Source organism: Colossoma macropomum, unplaced genomic scaffold (genome assembly GCF_904425465.1).
Source record: "Colossoma macropomum unplaced genomic scaffold, Colossoma_macropomum, whole genome shotgun sequence".
In the NCBI taxonomy this organism is placed as follows: Eukaryota; Metazoa; Chordata; class Actinopteri; order Characiformes; family Serrasalmidae; genus Colossoma; species Colossoma macropomum.
This window is the reverse complement of record NW_023494785.1, coordinates 29,824,292-29,836,364: the sequence shown is the minus strand read 5'-3', so window position 1 is coordinate 29,836,364 and position 12,073 is coordinate 29,824,292. Positions and strand designations below refer to the sequence as shown.

The 12,073-nt window shown below is 38.3% G+C and overlaps 1 protein-coding gene across 1 annotated transcript in view; it reads left to right on the top strand.

Moving 5' to 3' along the window:
• Window positions 1-12,073, top strand: part of adgrb1a (adhesion G protein-coupled receptor B1a) — a 158,034-nt gene that overhangs the window by 121,769 nt on the left and 24,192 nt on the right. Inside the window, 6 exon segments of the mRNA XM_036590196.1 lie at window positions 115-224; window positions 5,346-5,448; window positions 5,587-5,737; window positions 6,893-6,962; window positions 7,230-7,296; window positions 10,387-10,472. Coding sequence (XP_036446089.1) covers window positions 115-224; window positions 5,346-5,448; window positions 5,587-5,737; window positions 6,893-6,962; window positions 7,230-7,296; window positions 10,387-10,472 — 587 coding nt within the window.

Genomic DNA, 12,073 nt, shown 5'->3' with positions numbered 1-12,073 from the left:
ACAGCAATCAGCTCCCTCCAGCTGCCTGAGGTCTAGATGGCGACCAGCTCTGTGCTGTTAAAGCACTGAAATGCTCGATTAGCACTAACTCAGCTCCTCTCTTCTTACTGGCAGAGTATGGACCCATCCAAGACGCAGCTGCCGTCCGTGACTCTGATCGTGGGCTGTGGGGTCTCCTCCCTCACCCTCCTGCTCCTCATTATCATCTACGTCTCCGTGTGGAGGTAAGCAGAAGCTTCTGCAACTGGTTGCAGAACCTTAGACTAGGCATTGTGCACGTTTTTACAGGGTTAACCCTTAGAAGTGGAGAGTTAATACATTTGTTTTGTGATAGTATTCAAATTTCAAATGTGACTTAGGCAGTGAATCACTTGTAGGTTCAATTTACATTTTGATTCGGCTTTTTTTCAGATAGATTTTCTGCCCACAAAATAAGATTGTACACACAACAATGGCTTTTTATTCAGTTCAAATAGTTAAAAAAATCTTGTTTTCTATTTAAACACAAACGGTTAACACCTTTGGGAGGAGTTCTTTACTTTTTCAGTATTTTCCCTCTGTACGAGCCAGGGATAATTACTGAAGTGCTTTTGTTGTCACCAGCGATGAGCGACTTCTAAGGGTTAAGCTTTATGCAATAGGTCCCCAAAAGTCTCAAGACATTCTAATTAGTGAATTCAGCAGCTTTAAGGTGCACTCATTACTGACACAGATGTTCAGTTGTGCGCACACAGCTTGTATAATCTCTATAGACCGGGTTCCCACATGTCCTGGAAAACCTAGAAAACCTGGAAATTCATAGCTAGTTTTCCAGTCATGGAAAATACGAAAACTGATAAATTATCCTGGAAATATTAGTAAAGTCTAAAAAAATGTAGCATGTTCTTAGCTGCTAATGTCCAGTTTGAGTGTCCTTTCATACCTCCTGTAGTTTAGAATGCTGTAGTGTTGCATGTGGACATTGTGTAAGAATGCTTAGTAGCACCAGCTTCTTGGAGTGTGACATACAGTTCTGTTATCATAGTAGAACTTGGGATGAAATGATGAGTGATTAAGGACTGGTTTGTGAGTGTGAGTCAGTACATCACTCAGGCAGTAAGAAGTCATTAGGGGTTTTATTGTTGACTTAAATGTTAAGGATGTTGGCAGCTGTGTGTCATTTTAAGGTGACTTTTTGTGAGCAACAGCTGTTGTGTATATAAGTCATGGAAATTGTACTGGAAAAGTCTTGGAAAATGATTTTCTAAGGTCTAAGGTCATCATGCCCAATGCCAAGCATAAGCTAGAGGGCTAGAACTGTGTCAAATCTTCACAGCAATGCTCCAATATCTAGTTTAAAGCCTTCCCAGAAAAGTGGAGGTTGTTACCGCAGCACAGGGGGACAAACACCCTATTAATACCCTTGATTTCAGAAGAAATGTTGGATCTCTACCAGCTTTGGCACATATAGTGTATATTACTAAATTAAAACCACACAAAGCTTTTCTGCTGAGTTTAGGAGCTAATAAGTATGTCCAGGTATGTGCTGTGACCTGTTTTGGTTCAGCTTAACTTGGCACTCACTAGTCTATATGTGAATTTACATGTTGCTGATGCATCCAGCCCCTGCAGTTCACTTGAAAACAAAAAGATGCAGAAGGCGGAAGTGATGTACATCTATTCAGCGTATGTTCAACACCAGCAACAATGCTTTGCCAAAGCGACCAAAGGCCTAATAGTAGCAGATCGCAGAATGATGACTGCACTGTTGCCATGCCCAAGTTAGATATGACCGTTCCTAACCTACTGTTTGTCTCTTTAATTTTGTTTAGAAATATGAAAATGTCTGTAGTGTTAAGGCAGCATGTACTACAGAGTTACACGGTGCATTGTATAGTAATTGTAATAACAGAATTGTCTCTGCTGTTGTTGCATAGCATTTCAGTTTTACATCTACTGCATCAAAATCAAGCATATCTTTTTAACAAGACCTGTTAGAAAATGAGCAATCTAACAGCTCAGACACAAAGCAGAGAGCATGCTGACCAGTCTTGGATATTTCTGTCGAGTGCCCTGTGAGTGTGCTGATGAATCATAGGCAGTCACAGTTTGACAAATGTACAAACGTTTTTGTCAAAAAAATAAATAAATAAAAAAATGGTGCAGCCCTATCTTGAACTACTTCACACTGACGTGTTCCTCCACTCATGCGTTTTGTCATATGTCAAGTTATATCACTGCATTATTATTGCAGTATTTTGTTTTGTTTATATTCCTGTGAAGGAAAAAAGCTTTGGTGACAGAGTTTTCAGCATATGTCTGGAGTAATTCTGTCAGAAAGTACAGTGGACACCAAAAGTCTGAGACCACACAGACAATCTGGATTTTTTTCCGTTTAAACCGGAAAATAACCAACAAAGTTTTAGAACTGTGCAACAAATTGAAGGAAAGAAAAGTTATGACAAGAAAATTGAAGACGAAATATTCAAGATTCTGCACTGTTTCAAGGTTTCTGTTGAAATTTACACATATTTGTGACATCGTTTGTTCAGGCCTTTGTACAAAAAGGTCCAATTTTTTTGGAGTCTTATCACTTCCAGTGAAGCCCGTGTTCAGACGACTCTGAGGTGTATTTGATCTGTTGGTCAGAGGCTTTTGCACAAACTTTGGAGTCAAAGTGTGTATCAAAGAGTTTTACACGCAAAAGGGAGTGACACCAAATCCCAAGAAGTTCTGAAATTCATATAAATATTTCACAGGTTCTGCTTTTCACTCAAGTTGTTATGATGTTAATGTATTTTGTAGTGACAAATGTTGTATTGAATTAGAAAAGAATGCGAAACAGAAGCATTTTGTCTGCTGGTCTCAGTCTTTTGGACCCCACAGTGTATTGAAACTTTATTGCTGGATTTCTTTATAAACATTTAAAAATTGAAAACATACAAACGTATCCATTGTGAGCCACAATGAAGCAGAAACAAGTACCAGATTTAGCGATTCTTCATTTCTGCCTGCGTTTGGTTTCACACTGCACAACTTTTAACTCTGCCATAAGCAGCACAGTTCGCAAAGCTAATCAATACACAACATTTTTTTCATGAAACAAAAATGCTGTGCGAGTGTTTTGTGGCATGATGTTCATGAGAAGTGGCAAAAACATGTGGTGCATGGCTGGGATAAAATACTGTAGTTACTGCAACCAGACTCGGTCCTATGATTTAAACTTAAATATTCTATACCTAAATGTTGTATACCTGAATAAATATTTAGGCACCAGACAAGCCGTTGTGCACTCGACTTTGTCTCCTTAGAAAGTATATTGCTCTTCATTGTTTTTGCTGTTTCCCTCAATAACGTATTGTACACACCTAATTTCAAAAAAGTTGAGACAGTATGTGAAAAGCAAATAAAAACAGAAACCAGTGATTCGTTAATCCACTTTGATGTGTATTTTAAACTACAGTAGTAGAAAGACAGGATATTAAATAAAAAGTTTTTCCTTAACCACTCCACTGTAAAGATATGCTCATTCTGAATTTTGATGCTTGCAACATGCTCAAAAGAGGTGATGCAATCATGCTTGGGTATAAAATGAGCATCTGGGAAAGGAAGACTCCTTTCTGAGCAAGGATGGGTAGAGGCTCACCATTCAGCGAATAGTCCAACTGTTTAAGAACAACGGGCCTCATTCATCAACCATTCTTAAAAAGAAATTTCTTCTTAAAACCCACTTACACAGTTTTCATGAAGATTCTGAAATTCACCAATGTTTTATCTGGGATTTGTTCTTAGGTAACAACAGCATCTACACACACTGTGGTTTAAGAACACATCATGAATCTGACAGACTTTTTCTTAGGACCTTTCTAAAGAACAAATTTAAGAAAAAAAATAGGAAGATATTGGTGATTGAGGCTCAAAGTTCCTCATTGAGTGGTTTCCAAGGATTTTTGCAATTTCACCCTCTACAGCACATAATAATATCAAAACATAGAGGGAAAAATCTCTGCAAGGACAAAAACCACAACTGAATGCTTGTGACCTTCAACCCTTCAGATGGCATGGCATTAAAAATCTACATGTGTCTGTGATGGATATCACCACATGGGCTCAGAAATATTATCGCAAATCATTGTCAGTAAACACTCTTAATTTCTGCATCCACAAATAAAAAGTTGACTGTACTGTGCACAGTGGAAGCCATATGTCACCAACGCTTTCAACTTCTCTGGGCTCGATCTCATCTGAAATGGACTGTTGCACAGTGGAAATGTATTTTGTGGTCTGACAAGTCTTGTTGGTCTGACAAGATTGTTGATGGAAATAATGGATGTTGTGTGGGTGGGTATTAGTGGGTAACTTGCATAGGTGTAAAAAGCACCGTAGTGCTGAAAGATACATACATGTTTTGGGGAAACATATGCTGCCTTTTGCTTGTCATATATTTCAGGGATGTCCATTTTTATTTCAACATGGCAACGCCAAGAAACATTCTTCATGCCTTACAATAGCATGGCTGCGTAATCAGAGAGTGTAGGTTTTAGACTGGCCTGTCTGTCTCCTATTGAAAACATGCAGCGCATTACAAGGTCCAAAATATGACAATGAAGGACCTGTATGGTTGCACAGTAGAAGACTTGTATATCAGAAGAATGACAAAGAATTCTGTTTTCAAAATTGGATTAGTTAGTGTCTTTACTCCCCAAACGATTATTAAGTGCTGTTAAAAGAAAGTTGATGTAGCACAGTAGTAAACATACTCCTGTCCCAATTTTTTGGGACATGTTGCAGGTATAATATTTGGAACAAGCTTATTAAAATAAATAAATAAATAAAAACAATAGACTTTATGAAGTAGAACATCAAATATCATAGGGAAAGGACATCCCAGACAAATATGCCATTGTTAATCTACAAAAATAGATTTGCATGACCATCCAAAATTGTTTTATTTGAGAAAAAAAAATGTACATACACTATACTGTGATACATACTGAAACAATCAGAAATCTTAATTATACCGTGATTTAAATTTTTGGCCAGGGCACCCACTAACAGGCTCTATTATGGTTCATTAGCCAGTCCTGTATATTTAGGTTTATGTATGTATACACTAGTATCTAATCAGTATTCAGTATCAGACATCAGATATCAGAATCTGTTAAAAAAGAAAATCAGTATTCAGATATGAGAATCTGTTTGGGGAAAGAAGAAGTTGGATCAGTGCATCCCTAGCTTCTGACAAACGTGTGCAGCATATCTGGTCTGATTGACAGTGTATCAGGTGTCGTTTCTGAGCTCATGCTAAACTGGTGTTTGCAGAGGCAGCAGATTTTATTAAGAGGAGTATCTCCTTCCTCCTGCAGGTACATCCGCTCAGAACGCTCCGTCATCCTCATCAACTTCTGTCTGTCCATCATCTCCTCTAATGCTCTCATCCTCATCGGACAGACTCAGACACGCAACAAGGTGAGAACAGCCCACACTTGTATATACAGACAACTCCCTCTCTGAAGCACTCCATAAGTCTGCTTTATAACCTTTTCTTTATCGGTCCTCTTTTACTTCTCTCCTTCACTATCAACTCCCATTTTCTCTCTCTCTCAGGTTTTGTGCACTCTTGTGGCTGCTTTTCTGCACTTCTTCTTTCTCTCCTCCTTCTGTTGGGTTCTGACAGAGGCCTGGCAATCCTATATGGCTGTGACGGGCCGTTTGAGAAACCGCATCATACGCAAGCGCTTCCTCTGCCTGGGCTGGGGTAAGATCGTCTGTCTGTCTCTCTGTCGGCCTGTTTATAACCATCTTTGTTCAGTGCTTTCTCAGTGCCTCCTTAACTCTTACAGCCTGTTTCTCATGCACAGATTGCACATTCAACACGTTTCAACCTTTGAAAGTTATTATAACCATTTTTCTATACTATTTAATGTAATTGCCTAATTACATTGTTACTAATTTAGTTATTTACTAGGGTTATGGGACAATAATTTAATCTTTTATGCATCATTATTCTCCTTTGAATGGTTGAATGATAAGTCAATTTACAGAATGTTATAATCAGATTTTCACTTAGATTCGTTGTTTCCACTACAGTTAAGCACAGCCCTGCTTGGTGGAGGCAAGAAATGCAGAATTTCATTAATTCATGTTTGCTGTCAGATAGGTCACAGTTTTTTGTGTTTATGAGATAAAAGGCCCAAAACCATTGTAGACATTAGCAACCATCTTTGCAAACTACTAACCATTACTATGAATATCTTTATTACAGTTCAAAAATTTACTGAAGGATTAACTTCAAAACTGCCACATATAAAGTAGTTGCACACTTAATATTTGTACAGAGTTTAGGCTACATTCAAATTCAAATAAAATAACACTACTTGTTTATGACAAGTGCAGGAAATAAAAAAACTCAAGATGCATTGAGAATTGTTTGAGAATCACTTCTTGGCACACTGAATAAAACGGAATCAAATCTTGAGGCACCTAGAGATTTCCACCACTGTTCTTTGCATTGCAAATTACATTTACAGTTAATTCACATTCTGTAGCAACAGCCTTGAGTCTGATTTTTTTACAGAGTTTCTCTTCTTGTTTCCATAAGCTGCGAGTAAGACATAATTCATCTACAGTGATTGCATGCTTTAGTTAGAGGAAAAGAAACTAAAAATAAAGGACGTGCGGTTCTAGGAAAAAAAATTAATTGGTACAGAATCTTTACATTGTGTGGAACCTTAAAAATTTTCCTCAATTGGCTGGTTAAAGAAAGAATCATTGGGTGAAAGGTTCTTTAGGAAACCAAAAGTGGTTCTTCCATGCCATCACTCTAAAGAACTAATTATTTTTAAAAAATGTGACCATCATCTTGCAAGACTGACCTTCTCTCATTGTGCTTCCTGTCTGCTCTGTCCTAAAGGCCTACCTGCTCTTGTTGTGGCCATCTCTGTTGGGTTTACCAAAGCAAAGGGATACGGTACAGTTAACTAGTAAGTTTGCCTTTCTCATAGCCTCGCTTTACATTCTGTCCACTTCACACACTTTTCCCCGTGTCATGGGGTTACAGGATTCAATACTTCACAAACAAACAGAGCGCTGCCTCTTTGCTGAATATCGTACATCTTCTGGATGAAATTACCTTTCTCAGTCTGACCTTTTCTTTTTTCCCCTCCAACCCTGTCTCCCTCACTTTTCTCACCTGTGTCCTCCTCTCTCTCCTTCTCTGTCTTTCCCCTTTTCTCTCTGTGCCCTGCTAGCTGCTGGCTGTCTCTGGAAGGGGGGCTGTTGTACGCGTTTGTGGGACCAGCTGCAGCCGTAGTTTTGGTACTTTCTCTTTCTCTGCTTTTCTCTATCAGAGGGCAGCACCCTCACTCATCCAGATGTGGTGCTAAACAAGGCACGGCAGCACTAATGTAGATCAGAGAAGACGTGCTTGGTGTCTGAAATGTGCTTCTTCGGTTTTGTACTGCAGCTACAAAGCTACACTCTCACTCGGAAGGGTACGTCTTCAGTGTATTTAGTTACACTCTTAAAATAAATGATGCTTCAAGGGTTCTTTAGTAAAGAAAATGGTTCTGTATAGAACCGTGAACTTTTAAAGAGCCCTTTGCACGATTAAAATGTAAAATGAAAGTGCTCTTCAGACTGATGGAGAATGTGCTGTAGATGGTTTTATATAGAACGTTTTTGAAAATGGTTCTATGTAGCACTCAAAAGGTTCTTCTGTTGTTAAGGTATCAAGCTTATAACAATAGAAGAACCCTTTTGGGTGCTATACAGAACCATGTACAGCACCTTCATGCACATTTTCCATCAATCCAAAGATCTGTTTAATCATGCAAGGAGTTTTTTGAGGGTTCGTGGTTCTATATACAACCATTTTCTTTACTAAAGAACCCTTGAAGCACCAGCTTTTTTAAGAGTAGGAACATAATTGGACTGTATTCCACTGTAACTATAGTTTTTAAGTTGCAGCGACTCCATACACCCTGTTTTGACTCCAGGCTTTTTATATATCCATCTGTTTTAAAACATTAGGGCATGAAAAGGTACAAATATGGTCTTTTCCTCTGGGAAAAACTTATTAAAGGCACACGGTTGGACCTTTGTTGTAGCTTTGAGGTTACATTTACATTGTTTGTAACTTGATGAATAGAAATGCACCTGTGCAGTACCCTTGTATCTGACAATGTAATCTAGTTAACAGTTAATGGAAGCTTATTCGTACACGTATGAACTGCGTGCCTAAATCATCACACACTTGCCTCAGCCTGCTCTAAGTTGGTAAGTAAATATCAAATAGACTTGCTCATGTGGTTCCTGACACTGTATGACATACTGTTATGTTCTAGAATGGTGAAAAGTGTCAACAAAACGCAGGCTTCAAGATGGCTGCTACTTCAGAGTCAAGTTGATGCCAGAATTAAAAAAAATGTAATATGACTAGTTTTCTGTGGTATCAGTAGTACTGAATCAAAGTTGGTTCAACATTCCTGTCTGACTGCACACGAAAGAAAACTTGCCAATGCTGACTGACATTCAGCAGCATTGAGTAAAGCACTGAGACAACAGTGTCTATTTTTCATTTTATTTTAAAAAGTGCAAACAATGTCATAGATTATTTCAAACTTCAAGTAAAATATTTCAAAGTTTGAGTAAACACTCTCAGGAATAAAGGTATGAAAGTGTCACTGGGTACGTCTCAGTACCTTTAGTGAGAGAACATAATTGTACCATAATATATTTTGTGAGTTGTATTGACTCCACACACCCCGTCTCGTCTCCAGGCTTTTTATTTTATTGTTCTGTTTTAAAACTTTAGGTTATGAAAAGGTACAAATATGTACTTTTCCACTGGGAAAAACATATTTATTGTACACAGCTGGATCTTAAAACCACTGTTGTACCTTTGAGGGAACATTTACATTATTTTTACCTTGATGAGCAAAAAATGGACCTGCACAGAACCTTTATTTCTTACAGTGAAGGAGAAATTTAGCCACACGCCTGAAAGACTGGTATCTTGATGATCTTGAAGGAGCTCAAGCAGATCACATTGACTTCAGTCTGACAGTTAACAGCTAGTTTTATTAAAGTGTTATCAAGAAATACACCTATTACTATTATTTTTGTTTGAACTTTGTTCATTGTTTTGTGTTTTATTTTAAAATGACTGGCCTGTGATGTTTGATATGGCTAGATACCTCAATGGGGTAAGCTGTACTTCATTGTACACATTGCAAAAAATGACTTGCCATATCAACCTTAATGTGGTAACAAGCTGCTTAACTGGTTTTATTCTCAAATAAATGCTTTGAATGAAACAATGCAAAGCAGAATTCAGTTTAGATGAACAAAAGAAACGTTTTACATCAATTCAGTCTTCAAAAACACTTCAAATCAACTCCTGGTTTGTTTTTTACAGTGTATTGTCTTTGTCCCTCAGTCATATGTAAGCAAAATATGATCTTAGCCTTTTAGTACATTTTTTCTTTTGTTGGTAATGCAACTGTATTATTACTGGTTTGCTTAAATAATATAAATAATAATAATAATTTCAGCAATAAAGGCTGTTTATATTTTTGTTAAATACTGAAAGGCTACATTCAGTTATTCTGTTTGGAATTTCTGTGTTTGTTGTGGTATCAAATCAGGTATCAAGATTTATGTAATTGCACTCATATCGGCACTGGCACCCAATAATGTGGTATCATGACTTATCTAGCTGCTACTACTGTTTTTAGCTATGCTGGGTCTATTTTTATAGGTAACAGTATGTTATACAGTGTAAGAAACCACATAAGCAAGTCAGTTTGAGACTTGACACCGTTTGACACAAGGCTGTGATTATTTATGCAGCTTATACAGTGCTAAATTGGTGGTTATAGAACCATTGTTAGCTATATTAATGTCATAGCTCCAGTACAGAACTGAAGAAGTAAACTTCAGCCACCAATCATGTTTTGGCTGTCCGAGTCTATTTGCAGTAAGCTGTGTAAATTTGTTCTTTGGCCAAGTCATCACTTTAAATACCTCTCATTACAGCTCATGCAGAAGTCTTTAAGACAGTGAAATAAGCTTTTGCAGGCCGCAGACATGATATATCCCTTAAACCATGTGTGCTTAGCTACAATTGGCTTGCGTATCAGCCAAAGCCCTGCAGTGCAATCTCTGGTGGCAAACATGTGTTTGTATTTTGACATCTGTTTAAACAGAGAAGCTTTGGTCATGGGCTTCGGCTGCGGTAATCCGCTCACGACGGCCCTGCAGAGTAATCAGAGTAGATCTCGGCTCTGCACGATAATGTTTTGCGCCGGGAATTGTATTTTTTTTTTTTTTCCGTCAGCAAGACTTGCTGGACAGTGTTGTACAGTGTGTGCTTGTCCATTCACCTGTGTGTTCTCTCTTCTGCAGGTTAACATGGTTATCGGCATTCTGGTTTTTAACAAACTGGTGTCCAAAGACGGCATTACTGATATGAAACTGAAGGAGAGGGCAGGGTATGCCTCATATCATACATCCATCTCACTGGTGTAACCAAGCCTGTAGCACAAAGGCTCAGGGGCCAGGCCTTTCTTTCTCTCCCCCAAAACAGACTGCATGCAAGGAAAGTGGATTGGTAACTGATCAAGCCAAAGAGTCAGAGAGCAGCAGAGGAAGGGACGGAGCTAGACAAAGTGAAGTGTGGCGATAGAGTGAGAGCGAGACGGCGAGTGACAGGAAAGAGAGAGGAGAAGTAAAAAGGTCGAAGCAAAAAAGCACGTCATTTGTTCCAGCAAGGCTATGAGAATAATGATTGAAATGGTTTCTGGTAGACAGAAAACAACAAGCAGGAAAGATGAGAGGTAGATTAAGGGGAGAGATCAGAGAGGACTGGCTGTTGGTCCTGTTCAAAGCAAGATGGCACACCTTCACACATCGCGTTACATTTCTTTTACTGTTTGTTTTTTAATCTACCATATGTGGCTTATGTACATGTGTTCTCAGCTCCTCTATTTTCAGGTGTTGCTATGTTACAGCATATGTTATAAATTTGCATATCTCCATGTCTGTTTTTTCGTCATGGGAAGTGTTTCTTGAAAGGAAAGCAGTGAAGCCCAGCAAAGGCAAATAATTAAAGCAATGTCATATTTCGTATTGCATATGTACACTACCAGTCAAAAGTTTGGACACATTTACCTGTAAGAGTAGCCTACTGGTCACACAAATAGAACAGTCCTACTGAGGCTGCGTCGTGACATCGGCAGAAAGGTCCCGCCTCTCGCAATTGCAGCGCAAAACTTGTGAGGGAACTGGTGAGAGAATATGGAGCCCGTTGCATTTGTGTTGCTTTTTCATTTCTTCACAGAAATGAAGGAGATGTAGTACAATAAACTACATATATACAAATACTTCTAAATAAAATACGATATATGGAAGATATTTGATATATGGACGAATGCTTAAATTAAACAGTGATTTTACACTTTATAAGGTAACAAAAACAAATACAACGACGTGAAAAACTTACATTTTAAAACAATCTATGCTCCAATGGCTTTGTTTTCCGTCATTTTCGTGATGCTGTTCCAAAGGCTGGGAAGGATACATCTGGTGTGACCTCGAAATCACTCGGAACGTAGTCCTTCACTTTGGAACGGCCTTCTTTGACGTAGGGGCCAAGAAATGCAGCCTACCTTAGCTGCAGCCTAGGTTTTGGAGCCATTTTCTTTAGAACCATACATAGGACCAATTGCATGATTAAAGGGTTCTTTGTGTGGTGAAATTGTTCTTCAGATTGATAGAGAATGTGTTGTATATGGTCCTACATAGAACCTTTTCTATGTCAAGCTTGTAACAGTAGAACATCCTTTTTTGATGCTATACAGAACCATTTTCAAAAAAGATTCTATGTAGAACCATAGACAACACATTCTCCATCAATCTGAAAGACCATTTCACCATGAAAAGAACCATTAGTACCATCTAAACAGAACCGTTCTTTTTACTAAAGAAGCCTTGAAGAATCATCCTTTTTTTTTTTACAAGTATGTGAATTTTGTCATAACCTCTATATCATTAGGACATAAAAAAGCACAGATAATGAAACGTACAAACGGTG